This window comes from Megalops cyprinoides, chromosome 1 (genome assembly GCF_013368585.1).
Source record: "Megalops cyprinoides isolate fMegCyp1 chromosome 1, fMegCyp1.pri, whole genome shotgun sequence".
Classification (NCBI taxonomy): domain Eukaryota; kingdom Metazoa; phylum Chordata; class Actinopteri; order Elopiformes; family Megalopidae; genus Megalops; species Megalops cyprinoides.
Genome location: NC_050583.1, coordinates 10,760,716 through 10,788,689, shown reverse-complemented (window position 1 = coordinate 10,788,689; position 27,974 = coordinate 10,760,716). Strand labels below are relative to the sequence as shown.

The 27,974-nt window shown below is 46.7% G+C and overlaps 3 protein-coding genes across 4 annotated transcripts; 2 read left to right on the top strand and 1 right to left on the bottom strand.

The window, feature by feature from the left end:
* Positions 1 to 157: 157 nt before the first annotated feature.
* Positions 158 to 3,243, top strand: knop1 (lysine-rich nucleolar protein 1). 2 transcript variants are annotated; one of them, XM_036537301.1, is made up of 4 exons: positions 158 to 1,910; positions 2,016 to 2,075; positions 2,271 to 2,339; positions 2,464 to 3,242. In XM_036537301.1, exons 1-4 carry the CDS (start codon positions 192 to 194, stop codon positions 2,767 to 2,769), a joined length of 2,154 nt encoding a protein of 717 aa, XP_036393194.1. In that variant the 5' UTR covers positions 158 to 191; the 3' UTR covers positions 2,770 to 3,242. The 2 variants fall into 2 exon arrangements, with proteins under 2 accessions (XP_036393194.1, XP_036393202.1); XM_036537309.1 differs by lacking the exon at positions 2,016 to 2,075 and having other exon boundaries at positions 2,464 to 3,243.
* A 1,040-nt stretch (positions 3,244 to 4,283) lies between these two features.
* Positions 4,284 to 17,536, top strand: vps35l (VPS35 endosomal protein sorting factor like). The gene is made up of 30 exons (XM_036537321.1): positions 4,284 to 4,315; positions 4,723 to 4,822; positions 5,162 to 5,338; positions 5,631 to 5,747; positions 5,877 to 5,901; positions 6,058 to 6,134; positions 6,481 to 6,609; positions 6,730 to 6,814; positions 7,313 to 7,369; positions 7,758 to 7,854; positions 8,464 to 8,511; positions 8,693 to 8,786; positions 9,308 to 9,508; positions 10,073 to 10,119; positions 10,366 to 10,477; positions 11,201 to 11,317; positions 11,528 to 11,581; positions 11,770 to 11,850; positions 11,944 to 12,006; positions 12,262 to 12,347; positions 12,488 to 12,568; positions 12,770 to 12,833; positions 12,995 to 13,093; positions 13,701 to 13,778; positions 14,124 to 14,238; positions 14,424 to 14,563; positions 14,988 to 15,153; positions 15,751 to 15,869; positions 16,724 to 16,870; positions 17,088 to 17,536. Exons 1-30 carry the CDS (start codon positions 4,299 to 4,301, stop codon positions 17,184 to 17,186), a joined length of 2,892 nt encoding a protein of 963 aa, XP_036393214.1. The 5' UTR covers positions 4,284 to 4,298; the 3' UTR covers positions 17,187 to 17,536.
* A 350-nt stretch (positions 17,537 to 17,886) lies between these two features.
* get4 (guided entry of tail-anchored proteins factor 4) lies at positions 17,887 to 26,919 on the bottom strand. The gene is made up of 9 exons (XM_036533361.1): positions 26,738 to 26,919; positions 24,035 to 24,113; positions 23,770 to 23,851; positions 22,209 to 22,358; positions 21,703 to 21,841; positions 21,438 to 21,578; positions 20,485 to 20,560; positions 20,270 to 20,342; positions 17,887 to 19,822 (listed from the first exon to the last, which is right to left on the bottom strand). The coding sequence occupies exons 1-9, from the start codon at positions 26,878 to 26,880 to the stop codon at positions 19,734 to 19,736; spliced, it is 972 nt and encodes a 323-aa protein (XP_036389254.1). The 5' UTR covers positions 26,881 to 26,919; the 3' UTR covers positions 17,887 to 19,733.
* Between the last annotated feature and the right edge of the window lie 1,055 nt (positions 26,920 to 27,974).

Below are 27,974 nucleotides of genomic sequence, written 5' to 3'. Positions count from 1 at the left end.
CTCTGATTTGTCGCTAACTCTTCAGTTCAGCTGTTCACATGTTCACACAATCGCTGCAAAAGTTGACGTCATGACACATATCCTTATGAACAGTGCATGCTTTATAGTGCATGCTTTGCAGCTTGATCGATGTAACTAGCTTGTTTCACTGTGGGTTCCCTGTACCGTAGATCGTGCAGCCGGACGCTGACATGGCGGAGGAGAAGACGACAAAGAAAAAAAAGAAACGGGTGCCAGGGGACGAAGGCCTAACTGAAACGGAAGGCAAGAAAGACAAGAAGAAGACGAAAGCAGCAACTGCTGAAGTTACGAATGACGTCACGCACGATGGGGACGTCAGTGTTGGCAAGGAGGAGATGGTTGCAGAGGTTAAGGTTAAGAAAAAGAAGAAGAGGAAAGCAGAGGCTCAAGACGACGGAGAGCAGGAGCCAGACAGTGGTGTGGCTGACATCAGTATCAATGGCGGAGCAGAGAAAGCTGGAAAGAAAGGCAAGGGTAAACGGAAGAAGGAATCAAGTGCCTCTGTGACTGCTGAGGGTAGTGAGCAGAGCGGAGAGAAGTGGAAGAAGAAAAAGAAAAAAGGTGATGGGACCAGAGTTACAGAAGAGAACAGAGAGGCTGAGGGTGCAGAGGCAAACAATGCAGTACAGGTGAGTTGTGATGGAGACAAGATGGTGGAGGAGGGTGTGGAAGAGAAGACTCCCAAAAAAAAGAAAAAGAAGGAAGCAGGGAATATTGATGTTGAAGCTGATGGGGGGGAGACGAGGGAAGCGGAAGAGAAGGGAAAAGAGAAGAAAAGGAGAAAGAAAGGTGTCAGTGCAGAAGAAAGTGGCGCGCCAGGCATCAGTACCGGTGAAGGTGAAGCGGGTGAGAACGGAAAGCAAAAACCGAAGAAAGAGAAGAAGAAGACGAAGAAAGGAAAAGAGATGGCTCCTGAGCCCGAAGCAGATGCTGATGTAGGTGGGGATGAAGCATCAAAAGATGAGAAAAAGAAAGAGAAGGTGCATGAAAAGAAGATTCCTGTTTCTGAAGCAGATTCGCCCCCCACCCCTGTTGATGCTGCCGCTGATGCTGGTGAGAATGGAGTGAAGACAATGAAAAAGAGGAAAAAAAAGGGAGTGGCCTCTGAGTCTGTTTCCAGCACAGGCGAAGGAGACCTGAAAGAGCCTGAAGACAACTGTGTGAAATCAGAGAAAAAGAAGAAGAGAGAGAAGGCTACCGTTATGGAGGAAAATGGCTCTGACACTGTCAATGTTGGTGAAGGGAAGGATGAAGAGGAGAGTGGGAAAAAGGAAGGAAAGAATAAAATGACAAAAAAGGGGAAGAGGAAGGCGGCTGCAGTGGAGCTGAAAGAGGAGGGCGTGGCTGATGGCATGAACAACCAGGACGAGGAGGGGGAACTGAAGAGGAAGAAGAGAAAGAGAAAGGCAGATTTAGCCAGCAGTGAAGAACAAGCTGACGGACAGGAAACAACAGCACCCGAGGGGGGGAAAGCAGAGGAGAACACAGAAGCAGGAAACGAAGAGAAAAAGAGGAAGAAGAAGAAAAAGGCAAAGCAGGACGAGGGTGTAGGAGAAGGAGACGAGTCCTCAGACAAGAAGGGGTCAAAGAAGACTGGAGTGGAGGAGGGAGAGAGTGATGGGACCCCTGCTCTGAATGGTGCAAAAGGAAGAAGGAAAAAGAAAAGCTCTGCTGATGGAGTGAACGGGCAGCGGGAGAAGGATTCAGGAGAAGGAGAAGAAGCGACAGAAGAGAAGGCATCACAAAAGAAGAAGAAGAAAGGAGATGGAAAGGGGGAAGATGGTGAGGCGGCGAGGGCACCGAGGAAGAGGAAAAAACAGAGCGAGGATATTCCGACAGGGGAAGAGAAGAAAATCAAACAGGAGAAAACTGAGGTGGAGGAGGAGCAAGTGAGTTGCGCTCGTAATCCTCTGGTGATTCAGATCCCTGTTTTTACCCTGTTTGTTCTTTTCTCCAAGGAGGTGTGTAAGTTGCTGTTTTAAACTGCTCTGCAGGTTGATGTGGTGTTTGTGTCTGAGAAAATAGGCAATAAGGATGAAGTCAGAATCAACCAGGTACAGATCTCAGTTCTGTGTCTTTTGATCTTTAGTCAGTCGTTAGTTTTTCCCAAAATCTGTCTTTCATTCTGGATTATAATCTCTCATTGAAACTAAATGATTTCACCATCTAATTTATATGCTAGGTGTTAGAGCATGTGAATAATAAAGTAAGATATAATATAATGATATTATTAATACTATGTTCCTCAGGCACGGCGGCAGGAGCTGCAGAAAGAAATTGACAACGAATCCCGCCCCAAGGACTCAAACAGTTCACCGGTCAGTACTGTCCTGGATTCACTCACTGGATATATGAGATAGTTCTGTTATATCTTAAATAGGCAGCTTAGACCTGTATGCAAGTATGTGTTTAATTTATGTGACCTTTGTTTCTCCCGAACAGAACCTTGGCCAGTGGGGAACCGCCCACTTTGAGAGCGCCAGCCAACAGCAGAAGTTTCTGCGGCTGATGGGCGGCTTTAAAAAAGGCAGCCAGGCAGCGGGGGCGAGCGGGGGGCAGGCGAACATGGCACTGGGAAAGGAAGGGCAGCAACGGTTGCAGCAAGGGCTTCTGGGAGAGTTTGAACGCGCGCAGAGCCGACGAATGGATTTCCAGAACAGAGGAGCGGGGCTGGGATTCTCTGCTCCGTCCAATAAGAAATTCTCCATCGATGCCAACGCGTGCCACTCGATCCGTTTTGATGACTGAGGTGGTTTGTGTCTAGCGGACAAACTTGACTGACTGAAGGACTCTGTGACGCACACACCCTGCCTCCATCTGTTGACTCTCTGTGTCGCTGTGACCACATAGGAGTGGAGTGGGCCAGTGCCCAGTCGATGAACTTCCAGGGGAAGTTGAGCTGGACCTTCGTCTACTCTCTGAGGGGAAGGACCAGGGCTTCCAGGGTTATCGCTTAAGAGTGCAGGTGAGACATTAACCTGGGCACTGTCATGGATCATAACTGCTATGGACACACTTGCTTTGGCTGGAAGTGGAATAACGAGCCCTATAAACAGTGGTGTCTTTCACTCTCTCATTGACTGACCTACTCAGAGGCCGAGCAAGCTGGTCGCGCAGTGACAACGTTCTACCATCAGGGGCACCAGAGGGTGAAAATGCCAGCAGCCAATAAGCACAGTGCCTTTTTAGCTCCTCTATGAAGGGTTTTAAATTCATAAGGACTATGAAATGTTGATGCATGTATGCTTGTTTGTGTGCTGTATACTGTGGCCTTAGCTGAAGGGGCTCCTTATGAATAAATACCTTAAAATGTCTCTTATGTAAAGTGTGTTCATGTTGACCTCTTTAAATGTATGCGTGTGAGTGCGGCTTGGATTTGTGCAAGTGTGCTTACACGTGGAACATACCCACACCTCACTCTTTAGGCACTCAATAAATGCGTCATTCGTTTGGTTTGAAAGACGGAAATCTTCAAAGCAATAACAACAACATCCTACAAGACTCAGCCAACATATGTTAAAATTGATTTTCAGTATTGAAATAGTGGTAGACAACGAGGCGACCAAAAAGGAAAACATTACTTAAATGAGGGGGGTCTTTCCGCCTGTGAAACACAGAAACAACATTCAACCACGTGAAGACGTAAGCAAGGGAAGTAGTCGCGTGGTGGATGAGCTCTTGTTGTTGTAATACCGCATGATATCGCAAGGTGTCGGGATAGAGTAATATATAGTTCAGTACACGTCCAAGATTGTAACTGAATGGGACCATTAAGATAAAAATTAAGAGATTGTTCACGGTAACGATGGGCAGTTTTTAATGACGAAAAGCTGCTTTAAACTGTCATTCTGTATCATAGTGTATGGAAATATACTTTACGCTTCAATGCAAGAATGGCTTCAAATTTGGACGAAATGCAGATTACTAGGGGTATTATTCATTTGCGTCACTGATTAATGCACGATGCTCTGTTGAGATTTTTATACCCCCTTGACTCCAATTTAATAAAACGAATGAATACATGCATGGGTTGCACATATAAATCCTGGTAAAAAAAGGGTGTTTGACAGATTAATATTATACCAAGTAGGCCGTTGTCCTCGTGTAATAACGTGTAATTTTTGCAACAATTGTATGAAAATGCACGAAATTAGCTCAAAGTCCAAAATATTTTAGAAAAAAAATCTGATCTTAAAAAAACTCAATTTCCCGAGAGGCATCATATACGGAAATGGACACAATACCAGAGGGGTGGGGAGTCATATGACAGGAGAAAAATGGCTGCCGTCCAGTGGTAAGAAGTGAAATTTTCCGTAATTAAAGTGAGATTGTGGTTATTCATCACTGATATTATTACTTAAACAATCCGAATATTGTAGCTATTTCAAATAAAATGCTTAACGTTGCTGTTGTATCGACTAACATCATAGTTGACGAAATGCATTTCAAAAATGGCTAAGATGACTAGCTGTCTACCTAGCGAGCTTACAGCTGTATTGTTTATCGGTTATGTATTTGTTTATCAGACCGATCCAGTTGGTTAACTGTGTCTTAACATTGCTGTTAGATATAGTAGCAATAAATATAGGCATGTCACCAACTACTCCGTCAGTGGTCACGTCTGCGGCGCGGTTGTGTCCTTTGCTGTATTCCTTTTGTAAGGACGTGTGTAAAGTAGCCACTGTTTTGGGCACGTATTAGGCACTCTCGTGCACGAAACTATGAAGCGGAACTGCAGAGCTGTCGCCTGGAAGCCGTGCCGGTGGAGTTCGGCGACTACCACCCTCTCAAGCCCATCACTGTGAGTTTATCTGCTGCCCGCTGCACGCAATCATCTATTTTACGATGGACGACCTTACCGAACCAATAAGCAGAACCTCCACACGAATAGGCACCCACTCTTGGCGTGTTGACCATTATGGTTCGGAATCTTAACGGAACCAGGTTAGATCAACGATTCTGCAGGTTAGGATGGCAATGTCCAATCCAGTGTAAAAATCCGTGGTGTCCTCCAGATCTAATTCTTCCCACCGCTGGTGTACCTTCTCCAGCTGAAATGCAAATTCTTCAGGTATTTAAAGTGGGTCATTCCTTGAAAAGTTGCTTCACTGCATCTTCTCCCCGTTCCTCCTCCCCGCAGGTGACAGAGTCGAAGTCTCGGAAAGGGGGGCGTAAAGGCAGCACCTCCTCGTCCTCCTCCTCCTCCAGCTCCGTCGCTCCTGACCCCCTTAGCTCTATGCTGGACGGCACTGACCCCCTGTCTCTCTTTGCGGCGGCCAGCGAGACCCCGGGCCTGTCACACGGTGGCGCAGCAGGGGTGAGAGTCCGAGAGGGTGCAGAAAGCAGGACTTGGGGTGGGAGGGGTTGTCCCTTAGACTGAAACCACAGGCAGTTATAGGTGAAGGAGTAGACAGTACACTGGGCCACAAAGGCCTTGATGAAATACCGTCCATGTGCCTGGTGGTGGCTGTGGCAACTGTGTCATATTTGTTCAAACTGAAATTGCCTCCCCCCCTTGGGCCATGGAAGGCACTTGACGAATGGAGAAGGGGACGTTTACAGTGGGGTCTTGTTCTTGTTTGACTCCGCCCCTTTCTCTCTCCCCTCAGGAGCTGGGTAGGAAGCGCAAAGAGAAGGAAGAGGAGGTGGGCACAGACTTCGAGCCCTGGTCTGCAAAACGGGGAGAGATCCTGGCAAGGTTCACCACTACAGAGAAGCTGTCCATTGTGAGTTTGCGCCGGGGGTCACACGTAGAGGTCACACACGAGATCACAGTGGGAGGAGACAGCTTTCCTTGTCTCCGCCAAACGGTCTGATTTTATAACACCCACTCTTCTTCTCTCGTTCTTTTTCAGAACCTCTTCATGGGCTCAGACAAAGGTAAGTACTTCTCTTAAGTTTTCCTCTTCTGGTCCCAAATTAAAGGATCAGAAATATCTCATCAAACATTCAGGTGCTTTTAAAAGCTACTTGCAGTGTATGCATGTGTAAACAAGGTGTTTTAATAAGCCTAAGGCAGCTGTCTCTGGCTGTTAGGCAAGGCACCCAGCCCTGGTTCAACAGTTTCAGAAAAAGTGCGGACTCGCCTGGAGGAGCTGGATGACCTGGAGGAGGTGGGTGTGTCCCTCAATGTCTGATCCCCATCACTGTACATGACCCTGACTGCTGCCTATCTGTACTGTACTTATTTAAGTCTTCACTGAACTTAACACAATCTCCGTTTTGTCTTAACATTACCTAACATCATCTGCTTCATGTATTTAATGTACAAATTGACAGTTGTAAAATTTGTACATTGTTGCTGAGCTGTGTAATATGTGAAGACTGTTGACTGTTTTGAATGTTGTGTGTATATTGTTAGTTCTGCTGTACTGTTTGTGCTGTGCTGTGTATGTGTGTGCGTGTGTGCGTGCGTGCGTGTGTGTAATGCTAACCCTGTTTGTCTGCGCTGTGGGTCAGGGCTCGCAGAGGGAGCTGCTGAACCTGTCCCAGCAGGATTATGTGAACCGCATCGAGGAGCTGAACCAGTCTCTGAAAGAAGCCTGGGCCTCCGACCAGAAGGTCAAGGCCCTCAAGATCGTCATCCAGGTAAGAGCTGTGCAGAGGCCCTGCTCTGTGTGGTAATGATGTCATCCTATCCTGCATCATATTCTGTGATTAAAAGTAATGCTTATGCATCACTGTGCAAATTGTGTATTTGTTTCCCAGTGCTCCAAGCTGCTGTCAGACACGTCTGTCATTCAGTTCTACCCCAGCAAGTTCGTCCTCATCACAGATATCCTCGACACATTTGGTGAGTGCAGAGTCACCCTGTGTTCGGCCTTGCCAGAGGTCTGGTCTGTGTTGTGTATGTGACAGATTGGGTGTGTGAGAGCTGAAAGTGGCGTACTCTGTAAGGAAGCGTAGCGTTTGGAGTCACTGCAGTACACATGGTCTGTGAGTATACATGGAGATCCAGCCAGCAATGTCTTAGAACCTGAAAGTGATAGTGCTGTGCTGTTGGTGTGTAACAGTACACTGCTGTAATGTAACAGTACACTGCTATAATGCTCCCAAGTAAAATGTTATCACATGGTGAAGGTGAACAGTGTTTCATACCAGGGAGGTCTGACCTGGCGAAGACCTCTGTGGTTGAAATGTTGCTTGCTTTCTATAATCAGAGTGTGGATATGTTCATTACTGGTTCAGTTTGTTTGTATTACTCTGCACCTGTGGAAATCTAGGGAAGCAAGTACGTCCTTGTTTTGTTGTTGTTAGTGTGTGGTGGTGACAGTGTTTTGTGTTTGAACAGGGCGTTTGGTCTATGAGAGGATCTGGTCCATGTGCACTGACTCTCGCCCCTTGCCAGGTGAGACCTTATGTTAATAGCTTTGTTTATATTACAGTAACTGTGGATAAAGGCATAAAGCAAAAATCATGATGATGCTTCCTGTGAGTATTTAGGATGTCTTTTTTAAATGCATATTGCCCCTGTTTACGTTGAGTTTGTCACCCTGTTTTTTTATATAGCTTATCAAGAGTCCACTCCGTTACCAGTAATGCAGACACACAGCCAATGGGGTCTCCTTGTGTCTCTGTTTGAAGTCTGAATCAGTGTGGTTCTTTTTGGCTTTCTATCTCAAACTTGGAAATGGAGTTAGCCTAGAACATTTTCTGCTGTCCAGTGTGAAGACCACCTTGTTTGAATCAGTCCCTTGTCTACATAAAGCGCTCTTTTATTGCCTCATCCCCCCCAGAATCCTTCTCTGTAGAAGATGTGAACGACACAGCGAAGGAGACCTGCCTCAACTGGTTCTTCAAAATCGCCTCCATCAGGGAGCTCATCCCAAGGCTGTGTCCTTTACTCTCTGAGATGGCAGTTACACATACACTTAGTTATCTGGCACACACTCCTATCCTGAGCAGCTCAGCAAAACTGCATTAAAGGTCAACAGTACAGACAGAAAATGTCAGGCCACATCTGAACGTGTGTCAACCTGCACAGTGCTGTAATAGCTAGTGCCATACTGCATACAGATTAAGTGCTATAGAAATTCAAAAATCTCAACAGTTGGCATCAAAGTGCAGTTGTGCCCTGAAGTAATATACAAGAAAAGGCATGATTTGAACCCTGCCTCATAGAGGAGCCAAGATGCAGTGACATGAGGAAGTGTCTCTTCAGTCTGCATCCTAAGGTGGCCAGAAACTACCCTGACCTGACTGCCATGGAAAGCTGATATCTGAGTAAGCCTTGGCTTCACATGTTTAGAGACACACATAATGACACTCCTGTCGTATATGAACCTGCTGCAGCTTATACAGTCACCTTCTCTGTTGGTGACGGAATCCGCCAGGTGAACGAATAATAGTGATTCCACAGGAATGGAGTGGGCTGGGTTGCCAGGGTTGGATTAACCCCTTGTTGATGAGGAACAGGAGCTGTTTCCTTGACTGCACAGGCAGATATGTGGAGGCCGCCATCCTGAAGTGCAACCGCTTCCTCTCCAGGGAGTAAGTGCCGGTTTTCCTTGTGCGCTGTTTCACCCTTTTTTTTTTTTTTTACACTTTTTCTTTACAATTACCATGCCGTACTCACGCTTAGAAGTCAATAATGATCCAATGTCGAAGGCACAATACCCTCTCCTCCTCTTCTGTCTTTCTCTCTCTCTCTCTCTCTGTCTCTCTCTCTCAGTGGGATCCAGGAGACACTACCACGCCTCACAGCCATGATCCGAGGCATAGGGGATCCCCTCGTGGCAGTGTACGCCAGGGCCTACCTCTGTCGGGTGAGTCCGGCCTGTCTCTCTCTCCCCCCGGGGGTTGATGATCTCCCCTTCAGGTTTTGCATTTTGTATCACATTGTCTCTGAGTTGTACCATGAGAATAAAATCAAGAAACGAAGACCATCTGGAGAGGCGCAAGAGCATTGTACCTTTCTTATTTTACAGTCATTCTATTATTATCTTTCACTTTGACCTCTTAGGTTTTCTGTATGTTGATAACTGGGGCCATGATTGCAGTGTCGACTGGTTGGGAGTTAAGGGTGGGTTGAGGGGAGGGCGGTGGCGGGGGGGAGAAAATGGCTGATTTTTAAGTGCATATTATTCTGTATCTGTAAAAAAAAATAAAAAATGTTAATCATAAAAAAGAAACGATTAAGACCTAGAAATGTTTTTTTCTGCTCTAATTTTTTTTGTTTAATGGATCATTCAGTGTTGTCTGACATTATCAAAGCAAGTCCCTGAAACATGAGTCCGTAGCAGTGCAGTGAGACCAGATTCTGACAGCTTCTCCTCTCTCGCTCCAGGTGGGCATGGAGGTGGCCCCTCACCTGAAAGACAGCCTCAACAAGAACTTCTTCGACCTGCTGGGCTCCTTCCGTCAGATCCACGGCGACAGCGTGCAGAACCAGCTGGTCCTGCAGCGGGTGGAGATCCCGGTCTACCTGACGCTCTACTCCCCAGCCATACACTGGATCTTGCAGTGTGTGTCATATAGGGCTCCAGAGGTGATCAACTGCTCCACACACATCCACCCCACACCTCTGACCCCACGGTCCTCACCCCAAAACCCAGCCTCACTGGAGGGTCACCCAAAGTGGTACAATGGCCTGGAGGTGACCCCTCACACCACACACCTCCCACCTGACTCCTCTGACCCCTCAGTCATCACCCCAAACCCTGCCTCACTGGAGGGTTCCTACTGTCTGTGTGCTACAGTGGCACAGAAGTGATGTCATATCATATCAGACTGTCTCACCCCACATTCCTGACTCAAACTCCAACAGGTCCCCAGAGGACACACCCCTGACCCATTCCCCACACCCCGAGTCCCCACCATTTCATTCTGGCGTCCTCACAGCCCTAACATTGCCCTGTTCCCTCAGTTCACACCCCTACACTGCCCCTCTCCTTACCCCTCCTACTGTTTCTCCATGGTAGCTGTTCCTGACTTGTGTTCTGGAAATCTACCAGCATGTATAAGCATGTAGTGATGACACTTGCTTGTAAAGATTATATTCACACATGATGCCTGCAGCGTGACCTCTGACCTGTGTGCATTTCAACTGCAGACCCTGCTGACAGAGATGATGGAGAGGTGCAAGCAGCTGGGGAACAAGTGAGTACTTTTCTCCACTAGGGGGAGTTCTTCAGTCTGTGAACATGTTCGCAATGCGTTGGTAGTAATGGGAGTCTTTTGATTTCTTCAGACAAATCAGTTATTGACAGCACCTGTCATCACAGGGTTCGTGAAGCCTCACTCTCCCACCACTACTTATATGTGCAGGTTTTGCAGCATAAATACAGCAGAGTGAAGGCCAGCAGAACAATACTCTCATCTCGTCAAACGTGTGCTTTCCCACAGTGCCTTGCTGCTGAACTCAGTGATGTGGGCGTTCCGGGCAGAGTTTGTGGCGGCGAGGGCCACCGACTTCATCGGCATGATCAAGGACTGTGACGAGGCAGGGTTCCCCAAGGTCAGAGGTCGTCGTCATAAGAGCCTGTCCACACTGATCACCCACCCATCATGTGTGTCTCTGTCATACTTTTTATGGTTGGCCAAGCTCTGACTTGGACCTGCCAGCAGTAAATTGAAAAGTAAGTGTTTGACTGTATAGTTTCATTGTCATTTCACTGTCATTTGCTCAGCAAACACTCGTCCAAGGTGACTTCCGTATTGATAACATTTTAATCATACCCCTATCTGTGTGGCTAAGTAAGCACCTTGCTTTACCTTGGTAAAGAGTTCCTATCTTGGATTCAAACTAATGACCCCGTTGTTTGAACCACTTCCACTCAGCACAATCATTATCTCCCTCCCTCACTCCTATCTTTCTCCTTCCCACCTCTCTCTTTCTCTTTCTCATTTATACTCTCCCACATCTTCTCCCCCTTCTCTTTTTCCTCCCTCCCTCCCCCTCTCTCCCCCCTTTCTCCCCCTCTCTCATTCTCTTGTTTCAACACCCTTTTTACCTCACTCATACTCTCTCCCTCTCTCATTTCAGTTCAGTTCAGATTTGCTTCATCGACATGAAATATATTTTATGATCTTTGCCAAAAGCATGTTACATACAAATACAAAATGGGAAAAAAAGCAATGACAAGTGACAGCTGTAAATCTAATGAATGAATGTAAAGCTTCATTAGTGCAGTTCTGAAATGATCGACAGATACACTTTCTCTCATGCTCTGTCTCACAGCACCTGTTGTTTGGGTCTCTGGGCCGCTCCCTGGCCTGCGCTGACCCTCCAGAGAGCGAGAGGCTCCCCATCCTGAACGAGGCCTGGAAGGTGATCACCAAAGTGCGCAGCCCGCAGGTACAGCCCCGCCTCCCAACCCAAACCACCGTCATGACTGTGGGCAGAGACCCATCACACAAGGGCATAAAATTCCAAAGAAATTGACACAACTGCCATAGGTCACAGGGATGTCCCAGAGCAGGAGTCTTATTTTAAATTTTCAGTGTGATGCATACACCAAGTGCACTAAAACTTAGTTTTAAACGTGCTTCCTGTCTCTCACCGCAGGACTACATCAACTGCGCAGAGATCTGGGTGGAGTTCACCTGTCGACACTTCACTGTGAGTGTTGTAGGAGTTGGGGTTTGTTCCTGTTGCCAGCGGGGGGGTGGGGGGGGGGCTTTGTTATTGGTGTACATAAATGAGGGGTCTCATGCTGGTGTATGCAGTATGAGGGGGTCACTCATGAGTCTGTATTTTCTCCTCTCTCTCTTTCTCTCTTTCACACATACGCACACACACAAATGCAGAAGCGTGAGGTGAACACCGTACTCGCTGACATCATCAAGCACATGACCCCAGACCGTGCCTTTGAGGATGCCTACCCGCAGGTAAGCAGCACACAGATGTCAAAGCTTTGTTCAGCCGTGCATTCTGGGATACGGTGATGACCTCCTTCCTCTGTCATGTCATTTTCCCTGCAGCTGCAGTCGGTTATAAAGAAGATCCTCACCTACTTCCATGACTTTTCTGTGCTCTTCTCCATGGTGAGCAAAGGAGGGATGTGCTGACATTTTTTTGGATATTTATTCATTTATATTTTGGCACATTTAGACAGTGTAATGGAAAGGCCTCAGTTTAGACACCCTGAAGTAACTGTCACCTGACAAGATGGTTTCCACTGATAGTGTATTTACGCAAAGCAAAGTGAGTTGAGCTCCGTGAGAGTTGAGGTGACAGAGGCAGGGTGTGGGAAGGATACAGGTGTGATAGCAGGTGTCTCTCCCCCCTGTCATCTCCAGGAGAGGTTCCTGCCCTTCTTGGACATGTTCCAGAAGGACAGCGTCAGAGTGGAGGTGTGCCGCTCCATCATGGAGGTCTTCATCAAGTAGGTTCCGCTCTGGTGTCCTCCGCTTTAGCTGCGTGTCTGTTAGCTCCGTGTGATTGACGCCAGTCTGTCCTCAGGGTTTTGTGTCGGTATGCCATTGTATCGGCATTCATTCTGTGTGTGTGTGTGTGCGTTCTCAGGTACCAGCAGGAGCCGACGCGGGACCCGGTCATTCTGAACGCGCTGCTGCACGTGTGCAAGACCATGCACGACTCTGTCAAGTGAGTGGGGAAGGGAGAGGGATCTCCTGACCGTGTGTGTGTGTGTGAGACACACCAAAATAATGTGTGTCTATCTGTACCTGCATATACATCCAGGTGTGCTGTGTAGTAGAAGTGCATGTGCTCGTGTGCGTGCGTGTGTGTGTGTATGTGTCTGTATGTGTGTGTATCGCACCTGACCCTGCTCTGTTTTTATCTCAGCGCTCTGACTCTGGAGGATGAGAAGAGGTCCCTGGCCCTGCTGATAAACGGTTTCATCCGCATGGTGAGTTCTGGCAGGCCAACTGTCTCTCTCTCCCTCTCTCTCTCTCTCTCTCTCTCTCTCTCTCTCTCTCTCCCTCTCTCTCTCTCTCTCCCTCTCTCTCTCTCTCTCTGCGTTTGCTGAGGTGTCTCCTCCAGCTAACCGCGACGCCGCCGCCCCTCCAGGTGTCGTTCGGCCGCGACTTCGAGCAGCAGCTGAGTTTCTGCGTGGAGGCCCGGGCCACGTTCTGCAACCTGGAGCCGGTGATGGTGCAGCTCATCCACGTGAGTCCAGCCGCCATGGCTCTCCCCTCTGTCCACCCCTATCTGAGTGTGTTTGCTCACTCTCACCCTCACATGCTCCCCCCTAAGGGGACTCACAGGTGACTGCCTAATGTCACATGTGGAGTTACACAATGGGTTGTTTCAGTGCCGTAATGCACATTGAGATACATTAACAGACTAACGGGGTAGCGGTAGTTACTGAACTGAGCATTTGAAGAGCAGAAGGTTGCAGGTTCAAAGCTCACATAGGGTACTTTGCTCTACCAATGAGCAATGTGTTTCATTTTTTGCATTTTAGTGTGTTTCATTTCGTGTTCATCAATGTGCTTCATTTCAGAAAACCACTGTTTGATTTTATAATGTAAAGCAATGTAAGCTCTGTACTGTCAGTAAACTTGCATAAAGACTTAAGCTTCCTAAGCATAATAATAATAAATATTACATTGATGTGGATATGCATACTTTTTTTTTTTTTTGCATAAAAGTGGATTTTGTTTCTGTACAACAGAAATCTTGCTTGCCCACAGATGGCTTGCAGTCATGTTGCCCATGAGGTGACAGCCTTGTGATGTTGGCGTTATCAGTAGTATCGACATGTCCTCCACAGACGGTGAACCAGCTTGCCATGGAGACGTGGCGAGTGATGAGGGGCAGTCACTCGCGGAAGACGGCCGCCTTCGTCAGGGTCAGTCTCTTTCGGGTTCGGGATGCAGGGGGTTAATGAAGAAATGAACCCCCAGATGGGCGGTGCTTGCACTCATTGTCTGTTTCCTTTGACTGTTTTAATAGGAGTCCTGTGATTGACAGCATATGTTAGCTCCACCCATAGTATACCCATAGGTATAGGCGTTGGGTGTGAGAGTGGAATGCTGGGATTGAAGTGTACAGCATTATGTCATCATTCTGTGAAATTCCCCATCACATTGTCATACTGTGAATGGTAACTGAACTAACAGGTGGTAATGTTACTGACAGCTAATTTCAGTATCTCTTTCTTTTTTCATTTCCTCTTTGTCTCTTTCCTTCGAAGGCATGTGCTGCTTACAGTTTCATCACCATCCCCTCTCTCACCAGCATCTTTAACCGGCTCAACCTTTACCTGCTGTCCGGACAAGTGGCGCTGGCCAACCAGTGTCTCTCCCAGGGTGAGTTTCTACAGCACAGCAGAGGGCAGCTGGACCTACAGGCCAAACACAGTACAAAGGGTGCTGTTAGATTTTGAGCTTTGACTTTTATCTGGGTCTCTCCCTCCCTCACACCTCCTCATTCACGGTCTCTCTCTTTCTCTTTCCCTCCATCACTCTCTCCATTTCTGTCTCTCTCTGCACAGCGGATGCATTTTTGAAGGCGGCTGTCAGTATTTTGCCGGAGGTGCCTCGCAGTATTAGTGTCGAGGGAAAGCTGCGCTCCTCAGAGGCCTTCCTGCTCGACTTCATCAACAACTTCCTGTCCACGCTGCTGGTGGTGCCGGTTAGTTCCGCCCCTTCCTGTCCGACTCTCAGAAGCCTCTGTCGACACTACTATAAATGAGTATGATAACAGTAGTAGTTGTATTCATATTATTTTCATCATTATATATTATGATTATAATGTGTGATAGTACAATACCAGAACAATATACAAGAACAGTACAATACATAAAACAATAGAACAATACAAAACAAGAATTCAAGTAGACGAATGGTTGCATTGGTATTCATATTTTAACATGTAATGCGGCAGCCAGTGTTCTTTAAAAATGAGTACATTTTGCGTGCATGTGCCTGCGTGTGTGTGTGTGTGCCCACATTATGTGGTCGTATTGGTATTCATATTTTAGCATGTAGCTAAAATGTGGACACCTGTTTAAGAGTTCTTCAGAGATATGTAAATTGCGTGCGTGTGTGTGTTTCAGGACCACCCGGAGCAGGGGGTGCTGTACCTGGTGCGGGGGCTGCTGAACATGGTGCAGGACTATACCTGGGAGGACAACAGCGACGCCAAGGTGCGCGTCTACATCAGCGCCCTTCCCCTGCTGTCGGCGCTGAGCCAGGAGAGCTACCTGTACTCCATCCCCAAAGGTAAGCGTACTCTGTCCCAATACAGTACTACTGTTCGTATCGCTGGCCCTGAACTTTCTCCAGAACTTTTCTCCACTGTCCCTCGACGGTGGAATGAATTTCCACACTCCGTATCCGATATGCCGAGTCCCTCGCTGTGTTAAAGAGACATCTGAAGACACGGCTCTTCCGCACTCAGCTGAACACCTGAAACACTGCCAACTAAAGCAACTGCTTACGTCTTAAACTCAAAACTATGGTTTAATGCACTTGTATCTCCACTAGCTAGCTTGTACCTTGTCTGGCCAGCTACTGAAACCTGGTCATGCAGCTCTGCGATATTGTGATATTGTGTATTGCTTTTGCTTGTGTTGTACTCTGCCTCACTTGTGAGTCACTTTGGAAGCGTCTGCCAAATGAATAAATGTAAATGCAAATGTGAATGGGCAAAATTAATTTGCCATGTAGTAGTTTACAGTACTTCATGAATTCAGAACATTTTTACAGTGTCTTTAATGAAGTAAGCCTGACATTCAGTGTTAACATTAATAAGTGTGGTGGTATGAGGAGAATGCGTAAGATCAGTAAAGACAGCTGATCGGCCTCTCTCCCTCACAGTGGACTCCAATGAGACGCTGTATGGAGGGGACCCCAAGTTTGTGGCAGAGATTAACAAGCTCTGCGAGACTCTGATCGGACAGGTGCTGGACCACCTGAAGACCCTGGGCAGAGACGAGGTGAGACTGCAGCACGCCACGTATCTCACACACACACACACACACACACACACACACACACACACACACACATATATATATATACACATACACTGCACAAACATGCATGCACACACAAACATGCACACACACACATACACACACACACACACACACACAGGCATACACACATATATACACATACACTGCACAAACATGCATAAACACACAAGCATGCACGCACACACATACATACACTGTGCACCCACGAGCACACACACACACACACACACACACACACACACACACACACACACACACACACACACACACACACACACACACAGGGCGTAGATTTACTGAGCTGCCCTAAAGGAGGACATTCCCGGAGCAGGTCTGTACAGATGCAGAAGTGTTTAGCTCAGGAATGTTTGAAATTTTATCTCATCACACAACTTGTTTTCAGTTAAATCTGTTAATGTATGTATGCATGTATCTGTAAAAGTTTAATGTCTTTTGCATGGTCTGTGTTTTTCTGTGGACCCTTACCTGTCTGTGTCTGACTGCTTCTGTGTGTGTTGGTATGTATGTGTACGCACTTATACCTGTCAATTTCTGCTGTAAAGATTTTCTGTGTGTTGGTGCCTGTACCTGTCTCTCTCTGACTGTGTCTTCCCTGTCTCTCTCTGACTGTGTCTTCCCTGTCTCTTTGTGTGCCAGTTTCTCACTGAGTCTGTGTGCGTGTATTCATATGCTTGTCTCTCTGCGACTCTGTCTTTGCACACGTGTGCTCCGTGGGTACCTGTCTCTCTCCGACTACATGTCTGCATCTGTTTGTGTGCCCGTCTCTCCCTGACTGCTTGTCCGCGTTGCAGGGGGTGCGCAGACAGAGCGGTCTGGCCTTCTCGCTGTTCGGCTGCCTGCTGGCACACGGGGACCTGCGCAACAACAAGCTCAACCAGCTGGCCGTCAACCTCTGGAACCTGAGCCACAAGCATGGCTTCTGTGACACGCGCACCTCGGTGAGCGGGCCCACACATTCACACGCGCGGGGTAACAGATGAAGGTCATAGGAATCTGATGAACCCACACACACACAGTGCACACATAAATCTCCGTCTTACACAAATCAACTGCAGACATGGAGACACACAGAGCATTGTCCACATACTCTGTCTTTAACAGTGTAATCCAAATGCCACATAAAGTTACAGGGTATCTGTGTCTCTCTCTGGGCAGGTACGCACCCTGGAGTACATCAAACACCAGGGCCAGCAGGCCAACATGAACCACATCTCCGAGATGGCACAACGACTCTCCCTGCAGTCTAGGGCCTGAACTTCACTTACCCAGCCTGGACCTGGTCCTCTGTCCCGTCATCCCAGGGTCATCAGAACTTCAGCTCCATCTCACCGCCCCAACAAGATCCAAACTGCCTCTTCTTGACTTCTCAGCAAACACCCATCTCTGTCATTTTCCCTGCACAGGCAGGATGAATAGGAACCAGCATGCAGCGGTAAACAACAGCCCTTCACAGTAAGGGCTGCTAGCGGTTGTAATCGGTAAGGCCATATTTAATCCAGAGATCCTAGAGACTGATTCTTCCATCTCAACTCCATCTCCGCTTTTCACTTACTGTGTGTGTGCAACTCATTTTTCATTCTGCACTTATTTTTTGTACAAATAAATCTGGCACAAATGAAGGAAAACGCTGAAGTGATTTGCTGGCTTGGCGAGTCGTGGGGAGCAGCATGCAGATGTCTGGTTTGGTTTTTGTTTTCCTGGCGAATGGTTACAAGATAAGCAGCAGTGCCGGTGTGAAGCAAGTTCAATTTAGCGCTGAGGAACATTGAGGGTAAAGTGACATTTATTTGGTTAAACTCAGAGGGTGCAGTTCATTTTGCCAGGTCCTCGCTCCGGTGCCTGACTTCACCGCTCGTACATTGAGTGATTGGAGGAAATCAGACTGCGGGAAATACAAGGTGTCAACTGTTATGTTTATTTACTCATTTAGTAAATCATTTAACAAACACCCCCCTTTTGCATTCCAAACCAAGTTATCAAAAACAGGAAAAATATGGGTCAACATGCTGGTTTGTAAGCGTATGAGTCTGTTAGACTTGTTGCTCGCATTCTTGTAACTCAGGCAAAGATCACACCTCGCAGTCACTCCCCTCCTCAAAGCACTCTACAGACACATACCCCAGACACACAGGAATACATTCAAGGCTAAGATTATGTCCAAGCTATCTCTTTTGTTTTTTTTTTTTTTTAAACAACTTGAACGGAAACATAACTACACATCTTTTAAGACATTGCATTTTTTTCTCATCAGACTTCAGTAGTTGTGTCGAGTTCCAATTCTTGCGACGTCATCTGCATCTTGACCGATAGAAATTCCAGAATGTAACTGAGTGTAACTGCATGAGACCAAGTATTCCGTGCTGTGGGTGTGTCCGTACGATTCATATTGTACGCGCGACTTTTTACCGTTCATTTTGAAGTAGACTTAAAATGCACCCTTTCAAAACTGTACCTTTTATACGTCTGCAAGTATGGACTTCCAAACAGCCCCTACCCATTTAAAATATTCATCTTTATGGACTCATCCATTTTATTTGCCCAGCTGTAAAGACTAGCCATGTTGTGCATGTTATTAGGACTTTGACATCACCATAAATCTTCACATCGAAGTGGTGAGCATTCAGTTTCTCTGCAAACGTCCCAGAGCCAAAAAGAAAACAAGAAGACAGTAGCCGGAAACATGCTGGACATTGGTACGAGGCTGAAACCATTAAAGGACAATTTACTGGTCTCCTAAATGGACACGTAGAAAGCGCACAGTTAAGATGTTCAGCACGACAGGTGTGAATGGGATTGCTTCTGGCATTTCCCTCATTTAATTCTTCAGAATTTCTTCAGCGCCACCCAAAGGTCTGGAGGAAAACAAAAAAAAAAAAAAGAAAAAAACGGAACAGCCCTCCTTCCCAAGTTCGGAGGAAGGAGAGGCTACGAGACTGAGAACCCGCAAGCTAGCAGCAACGTTGGAGTTCACTTGCATTCACAGGAGCATGCTGCACACGATCACCTACAAATAGATGCTTATGTGATCAGCTACATACCTGTACATTCACACATAAACGAACACACGCGCACACACACACACATACCTGTGCTTTCACACAGTAACAGAGGAGCAGTGGTCACACCTGTCCACACCGTTGCTAGTTTTAACCACACTCAAGACACATCTCCACATGAACACCTTACCTACCTATGCAGTCCAACCCTGTCTCCCCCAACCCAACCCACCCCACCCTACCTAAGGTTTGAGGATGTCAATATACATTTACTTTACACAGAGTATAAGTTATGACCATTACTATAATTAATACAATAGGTTCCCACCCACTGGGGTCGTGTGTGGAAAATGGCACAGAGGCCTGGTCAGTGTCTCTCGCCCCCCCCCCCAGAGAGATGGTCTGGAGGGGACAGGGTCTGTCACACCCAGAGGTGGTGGTGGTGGTGGTTGTGGAGCTGCGCGTAAAGTCCTGAAAGAATGAATTGCTACTGCTGTTCCCTCCCTTATCCAACACACAACTAAAGTCCACAACTAGGAGAAACAAAACAGCCTAAACCAAAGGAATTAAAGATATTCAATCACTGAAGAAGAGGGGGAAAAAAAAAAAAAAAAGTATAGTTTCCAATCAGGCCCAGTCCAGGCGGTGCGGAGAGGATGTGGGGGGTCTGCCGCTTGGTTCTGGTTCTGGTTCTGCTTTTTGTGGTTCTGGGTTTGGTTTGATGTGTTGGGACCGAGTGTGGTGACCAGCGCCCCGCGGTTATGAAGCCAGCGGCCCATTTGCGGCTGGCGGCTCACAGGGGCCCTCAGTCCAGCTCGATGGGGCTGCTGTCCTCCTGTGCTTCCTCTCCTTCTTCCTCCTCTCCAGATCCCATCAGGCTGTTTAGGAGGTTCCCTGGAGGACAGGAAGTTCACGATGAACCAGCTGAGTTGGTAGACCCCTGGACTTCTACAGTGTCACCCCCCCCCCCCAACAGCCTTAATTCCAGTAAGACACACACTACAATTTTAACTACCTTATAGACTACAAGTAATGAGAGTTTTAAGAGAGTAAAGCTACATCAATCTCACAATGGGTGGAGCTAGCTTGCACTGTCAATCACTGCCTCATATAAACCAATGAAAAGACCATGTGCGGTAGCAAGACATCCATGATTGGACTAAACCAGTGAGTCACTGACAGCACATAATGTCTCCACCCACACTGTGTTTCACAAATCCTCACTCTCCCATCAGTCATGAGAACTACTCAGAGTAACGCCTGAATGTGACCTAGCGATGCTATTCAGACACATACCCCCATTCACACCTGCAGGACCACCAGCGTACACCCCCTTCTTACCTAGTAGGCCACCGTAGGACGAGGACTGTTTGGGCGGAACTCCAAAGAAGAGCTGTCCTATTCTGTCCAGGTACTGTGGGCGGCAGGTAGAGTGAGGAGGGGAGATGAGAAGAACCAGTAAGAACCCCAAATCACTGCACCTCAATGCATCCGGGGTGACAGCAGCAAGCACAGCAGTACATTTCAGCCAAACAGCACCGCTTTAACACACTCACCTCATTGTACATGGGGTCCCTCTTCAGAGATGGCTGATATTGCTCACATAACACTGTGAAGACCGTTAATTTCCCCCTGAAACACACACACACACACACACACACACACACACACACACACACACACACACACACACACACACACACATGCGCATCCATGCATGCACGCACACATACAAACAGAAAGAAAAAAAACATATGAGTGAGTGTGAGGAGCCTTAAATGCAAAATGCTGATTATACTGATCTAGTGTGTCAGAGAAGGTGTAGAACAGGGAAAAAGGGAAAAGCCTTTCTGTTTAACAGTTGCCTTAGGTAACCATGTAGACAAAAATTCTTAAAAGTTCTCAACTGCCGTGTTTTCAATGGTCACGTTAGCGCACACATGGCCTTCAACATGCTGGATGAGATGCATTCAACACGACCATTTGCACTTTCGTTAAATTTCCTCAGATATAACAGACCCCTGATCCTTTCCAGTAGCATCAGTTAAAACTACCCCTCACTCCCCACCGACATGCCAGCTGCCAAAGAATCATAACAGTTGAGCTGGCAAATTGCAATTCCAGTAAAAAGCTGGCAACAATGGGGAAAAAAAACAGCAGTAATCTAATTTTCTTTATTTTTACCCTGTTAAATGTTTTAAAACACAATAAAACAACCATGCAAAAAACCCTTTCTTTTGCTGCACTGGGAGGCATGTGGAATCGTGCAAACAACCCGATTCCTCAAGTGACAAAAACAAACTTCTGCTTTAACACTTGGGCTACACGGACCACTGAACAGCAGACAGCGCTCAGCCCTGACTGAGGGGTATCTGGAGGTAATGCAATGTAAATGAAACAAAAAACAGGGTCTTGAGATGCAGCTGAATCCAGCCTGGCGTGACCACACTCTATCAGAGACAACACTGCGAGGATGGCAGGACCGCATTTCCCACGATGCACCACTTACCCGTCCACTGCCAGCAGCAGGAACCAGATGAAGTTGAGGAGGGGCTGCACGAAGGGGGGGCCCTTCTCTATCGACGGGTGCTTCTGCGTGTAGGTGCTGAACACCACCGAAGCGCTGCTTTTGTTCTTCAGACAGAGGAACCTGCAAACAGGGAGACACAGAGAATATCTACTTCAGACACACAGAGACAGACACAAAACTCTCCGGTCGGATACGGTATGCAGCGGAGAGGCAGGCAGGGAGGGCTGGGCGTTCAGGCACTCACTGCAAGACGGCCTGCGCCACGAACATGTCCACCTCGCTGCGGAAGCCCCGCGCGGCCGAGTACTCCACCAGCATCTGGGCACAGCCCTCGCCGTCTGAGGAGTGCAGGAAGTGGTAGCGGGACTCGCTGTAGTTTTGTTCTGCGCAAAGACAAAATAAAAAAAATGAATGAATCAATCAAGTGATGTTTCGCCATTTATTTTCATACGTGACCCAGATGTGCAGACATTTTTATTCCTTAGAGTGCCCTAATACAGTGAGGAATCTGTAAATCATACCTGTTTTACAGACACGTAGCAGCGAATACACACGGAGAAATGTTGATGTCAGTGTACGGCATCCCTGCCAACATCGCACTGTCTCCCTTTCTCTCCTCCCTCCTCTGAAGATCTCAACACACTTTCTTTCTCTCTTTCTATCACTACTTCTATCTCTATGTCATGCCCTGCCATGTTCTCTCCTCTCTCCTGAGAAGATCTCCTCAACTCTCCTCCTCGCCCGTCATACCTTTCCACAACGTGACAGCCAGTAGCTGGTGCAGTTTGGGGTGTCCCAGTTTCCCTGACCCCCCTGTGGACCACTTCAGTGCCCGGGACACAAAGGCCACCCTCTCAGGAGAGTTGGGGTCCATCAAGCTGAACAGCTTGACCAGTTGCTCTGCAGGGTAATCCAAAACACACACACACACGCACACACACACACGTCAGTCAATTTTACGCTCACTGCAAATACTAGAGACGCCAAACTCAAAACACAAGGAATAATAATGGGAGGAGTCACATTTAGTAGTCCACCCTGTAGATGCCAGCCCGCCCCCCTACCCGACCCTTACAACAACGCTTTGGACTGCATAATTTCTAGATATGTCCTTGCACATTTTTCAAAAAACTTTTTGGTTCTTTATTACCGAGGGTTAAAGGGTTAGAGGGTGGCAGTGTAGCATAGTGGTTAAGGAGCAGGACTCGTAACCGAAAGGTTACCGGTTCAATCCCCGCTGGGACACTGCTGCTGTACCCTTGGGCAAGGTACTTATCCCACAGTTGCCTCAGTAAATATCCAGCTGTATAAATGGATAACATTGTAAAGAACTATAACCTATGTAAGTCGCTTTGGATAAAAGCGTCTGCCAAATGAATAAATGTAAATGAATATCGAAAACACTATCAACAAATATATCCCAAAATAAAAAATGTCATTATACATTAAAATAAATCGCTGTCAAAGTAAACGCATACAAAAAATATATAAATGATAATTTCACTTATTCAGTCCACATTTGTATATTCCTGTACACATTTCTAGTTAGCCTGTTTTCATATACTCATGGATCTATTTATTGATGTTTATTTTAACACATAATCCTCAGTCCCTCTTCTCAGTCCACTGTCGCTACAGTACTTAGCCGATGCCATTCTCAGCCTCTGAATTCCATTTTCATGAAGGTGTGTGCAATGCTGGTGATGGGAAAGAGACATGCACAGAGAGTGATGTCTGCTTAGTGCCGTGCCCTGACAGCTGTTTCTCTGTTTAGCAAATGGAAAAAATGCCCTCAAATCACGTGACTGGATTAACTCATCCTCTAGAGTGGAGGGGCTACTCACATTTATTTATATGGTTGACTCAACCGCGGGCATATTTGAGCAGTACATCCTGGTTTTAAATAGTTAAACAATAATTATTATATATTATATATACATATATTCATTTAGGTATGAATTGCAGCTGCATAGCTGATGGTTAATATCGTCTAAACCACACCAAATTCACAGGGACTGGCATCTCTGAGATACACATACAAAGAGCTCTCTATAAATCCCACAAACCACAGATACACAAGTCCCAGAAATCCAAAATACACACAGGTCAACTCATACACCCACAGAGCCACCCACAAACATACACACACGCACACACAGCATAAAATATCTTAGCACGAACCACAGACACATACACAAACAGGTCCAAGCAGCTCGGCATAATCACAGACACGCACGAAACCTAGCTATCCAAAACATCCACAGCCCCACCCATACCCAAACACACAGCCACGCCCATGCAAACGGCTCACCTAAAATGTCGTCTGCTACTTTTGCGTCCGATTTCTCCAGGGACTCCAGCACCAGCATGGACAGGTCTGCCGCGCTGTTTTGCTGTGGGCGAAGATGGGTAATAATTTATCCCTCCCGTGCCCGACACGGTCCCTCCACAAATCACCACAGGTCGTCATTTTCAGCCCTGCTGTGATCGCACCGTCCCTCAGAGGGAGGAGACAGAGCCGCAGCTGCAGGCCGAGTGGGCAGCACGGCACTCCAGAGTCTCTGGGCTCTCCCTACCTGGTTGTAGCTGAAGAAGAGCAGGGCCCCGTTGTACATCAGCTCCCTGGCCTCCACGTGCTTGGCCTGTGACATATACCTGCATCAGGGAGGGGAGGGTCGGGAGGGGAGAGAGACGCCCGTCACAAACCCGGCTCACGATTCTGCACAACAGCGCGGCTTCACAGCCAGCCGCTCAACAGCCGTCCCACAGAAGCTTCACAACTGTAGGCGCTAATAATGGAGCTGTATGCCACTGGGAGAACACCGACAGCACTGCCTGCCCGAAAACAAACTGAAGATGACAGCAGCGATGGCGACGAGAGCTAAGGCAGTCATCGCTCACTGTGTTTACACCAGGTGCACTCTTTGAACTGAGCTGTGTACTACAAATGAATCCTTCATCGCTGCGCTCTTTACAACAGCAGACACAAAACGTTCTGACGAAAATGATTGGGCTCGACAGCACAGGCCTCCTCGGAGCCTGGCTGGCTGACGGGGGAGGGCCTGAAACAGAGCTTGAGGGTACGGGTAAATTAATTTACGTAACTTGACGGCGAAGCAAAGATAAACCACACCCTGGAGATCACAGCAGACGAAGCGTTGCAACAACGTCTCAACAACGTCTCAACAAGCTTCGAGATGCATGAAAAGAGACGCCTACACCTGGGCCTCTCTGCTGTAGGAAAAGCCAGGAACAACACACCTGAATACAGGGTGGAAGAACCTTGTGCACTGGAACCTTGTGCACTGGAACCTTGTGAACAGGAACCTTGTGCACTGGAACCTTGTGCACTGGAACCTTGTGCACTGGAACCTTGTGCACTGCAAGAGAAGAGACAGCCAGCTTGGCTCCATTATTTCTATCCTGGCACAGCAAGTGCAGAGAATCACTACATTTACACAACCCCCCCCCCGGCTGTTGTGCACGCAGAAACTTCTGCAAAAGACCCCCTGCCCTTCTGGTCATGTGGGTGGCTTGTCCTACGCACTGTGCCAGCAATATTCGTAAAGATAAGTGAATCCAAGTAGAATGTTCTGCAGCATTACGCCTTCACACACCCAGAACTCCCACAAACCTTTCTCACATGAAGTCGTTACATGCCACAAGTTCATCCCAAAACAGCCTGTCACTAACTCCTGGCAAAGCCTCATGGTGCACACACACTGACAGATTTGCTTAAACAGAGATTGAGACACACATCTAGTTTTCTTGCGGTCGGTTTCGACTTATGCAAATGCCATGTTAAAGTTACAGCCGTGGCAAATTCACGCCCAACGCCCGGGCTTCAGAAAGGTAGACAGTTTACATTGTAATTGCGTTTACCTTGAATAAATTCATTATAAGGAAAGCGTACACAAATTCTCTCTCAAATGGGGCCAAGTTAAATCGTTTTGTCTCACCCTCACGCTTTTAAACTTAGCTAGCTTTCAACCAAAAAATTTTTTGGATAAAATATTGTGTTCAGATCTTTCGACATTGGCTAGTTGCAAGCTAGTGATCTTCTAATAAAGCGAAGTCAAACGTCAAACATCCATAGCACTTTAACAACCAGTACGTTAACCTAGACATAATCTACACAGGCGTTTTATTGCATAGTTCGTTTGCAGTCAGTGATCTAGTTAGTCACATAGCCAAGTTAGTAAGGACCTAACGTTAGCTCCGTTAGCTCCACTATGCCTTTGACTGTGCGCATGCTATCTGGCTAGCCGGCTGATAGATAGCTTGCCAACTATGTTATTGAGTTGTTCAGGCAGCTAGCTGGATGCTCATATAGATCGCTATTTTGTAACTGGGCAGACTTTCAATCATTAGCGAAGCCGGGCTTTCAAATAAAACCTTCCAGGGCTGTGTTGCTATTCCTTTTTATTGTAATAAGCCGAGTAAGCAATGGATGTATTAGCCAGCCAATTAGCTAGTGGTAATTTTTAGCTCTTGTTCTGGCAGCTGCCTGTTTTTTATCCATCTCAAAATTCTGAGAAGGACTGGAGTAGACGAATGAAGATAATAAGCTAGCTGTCTCTATCATGTGTGCCCTGGATGCGTATCTAGCTATCTAGCTAGCTATAACGTCGTTACCCTTTAGAAGTAATCGCATTTTATTCGCTCCCCCCAGGCAGGTGGATTCTGAACAAAGGTAACAGATATAGCTGACCGGTTGTTATATTTATTTATTTACATTATACATCTCAGATTTATGAAAAAGAATCACCAGCAACTACACTCTAATTATTTTTGCAGTTAGGCTGCGTACCTAACGTTAACTAGCCAACAATCCCACTGTTGGCTAGCTAGCTGGCCGAACAGCTAACAATGTCAGCTGGCTACCTCGCTGGCAATGACAATTAATACATTTTATTTAGTAAATTGGCCATTTTAATATCACAAATGATAAGATACTAGTATCTGTATACGTGTCCTGATTTTTTTATACATTTAACTACATCTAAGCTAACGGTGGCTAATATTGTCAGCTAGTGCCAAATCGGAAGCGGCTACACAACCCGAGACCCCAAACAGTGATTGACATGGGAAGTTTTCAATCACAACGTAAGTACCACTTCAAGAGGCGGGACATTCTAGGAATACTACCAATCACAATTTCCAGAAGGCTGGCCGGCCGAGCGAGCTTGGTTGACAGGCAGAAAGATCTGGAAATGCAGGCCCTGGAACATTTTAGAGTAATTTTCATTCCGATTTTGACCGAGAAGGCTAACACTCACCTAAAGAATAAGGTACGATACATCTGATGAGCTTCATAGTAATCCCCTTTCTCCACACTAGCTCGCAGTTTGCCTTCGACCCGCTGTACTCCCCCGCGGTTCCGTGCGCTGGAGCACTTCAGAGCCTCCTGCTCCGACATCATTGTTTGTTCCAAGCTGCTCAGCCCAACCAAAATCGCGTCAGCGGGAAGAGTCGGTTAAGAAAACGATAAAAACTGAGATGACTCTTCCGGCTTGCCGTAGTTGTTAACATCAGCGAATGCTCTTGCGAGTCCGTAGCCGCGTATCATTAAAAATTTAGACTCTCTCTGGGAAAAGCTAACACATTGCCGCATGGGCATCAATATCCACTATACTACATATAATTCTCCGAAAGAACATTTTAAACTGTTCAGTGCATCTTAAATTATGTACTTGACTTTTCCTGGACTGCATGACATACACATATTTTAAACGTTGAAGCTGGTTAGATTTGTCACAAAAAATAAAGTCAAGGGCTGATCCCATAAGGTCATCAGAATAGTCACCCCGCTGAAACTAATTAATAAGACAAAATAAGTTAGGCTTGGGGTCCCTCCATCAATCATGCTTAGGTCGATATTCAAGATGTTCACCTTGTGAACTTTGAGCATTTAACCAACATACATTTTGAAAACATTTCGTAGTTTTAGCAGTTAAGTAACTCCAAATTAAGAGTTTTGGGTTGCTGTTCAGTTAGTAGGCTACGTTAAAAGCCCAGACGTGTCGTGTTAAGTTTGGTTGATTCCATGTCTAGTGCGGATTGTCCATGTCCTTCTGCAGCAAAACAGTGTTTAACGGCTTTTTAAAAACAATTTCCAACGATCAATAAAAAGAAAAGGTATTATGGCAACTGAAACATCAAATTCGCAAGATGTGTGCGGGAAAGTAAAGTGGTGCATCCTAGCCATCTCAATTTCTTCTGCCCAATTACAATCAACTCATATGTGACCCACGTAACCAAAAATGATGTTTTACTGTCCTTCGATGCATGGAGAACCTTCCTTGTAAACTGAGTCAATATGATGTAAAATTAAAAAACGGAATCCGTTTTGGCCCCCATAGCCTTCTAGACAAACCAGCTAACTCAAGCTTTTTTCTTCTTCTCAGTTTGTACCAATGGGTGGCAGCAGGAATCTTTACAAAAACACATTACCGCTATCCAATTTATTATGGTCTGGCCAAACAGCATTACTTTTATGAGTGAAACGTCTACCGA

Coding starts and splice junctions, on each gene's coding strand:
- knop1 (XM_036537301.1), top strand. CDS start 192: ATGGCGGAGGAGAAGACGACAAAGAAAAAAAAGAAACGGGTGCCAGGG. Junction 2,076..2,270: donor ATGAAGTCAGAATCAACCAG/GTACAGATCTCA, acceptor TATGTTCCTCAG/GCACGGCGGCAGGAGCTGCA. Junction 2,340..2,463: donor AGGACTCAAACAGTTCACCG/GTCAGTACTGTC, acceptor TCTCCCGAACAG/AACCTTGGCCAGTGGGGAAC.
- vps35l (XM_036537321.1), top strand. Junction 5,902..6,057: donor CTTCATGGGCTCAGACAAAG/GTAAGTACTTCT, acceptor TCTGGCTGTTAG/GCAAGGCACCCAGCCCTGGT. Junction 12,834..12,994: donor TAAACGGTTTCATCCGCATG/GTGAGTTCTGGC, acceptor CCGCCCCTCCAG/GTGTCGTTCGGCCGCGACTT.
- get4 (XM_036533361.1), bottom strand. CDS start 26,880: ATGATGTCGGAGCAGGAGGCTCTGAAGTGCTCCAGCGCACGGAACCGC. Junction 22,359..23,769: donor AGTAGCAGACGACATTTTAG/GTGAGCCGTTTG, acceptor ATTACCCTGCAG/AGCAACTGGTCAAGCTGTTC. Junction 19,823..20,269: donor GTCCTACGGTGGCCTACTAG/GTAAGAAGGGGG, acceptor CCTGTCCTCCAG/GGAACCTCCTAAACAGCCTG.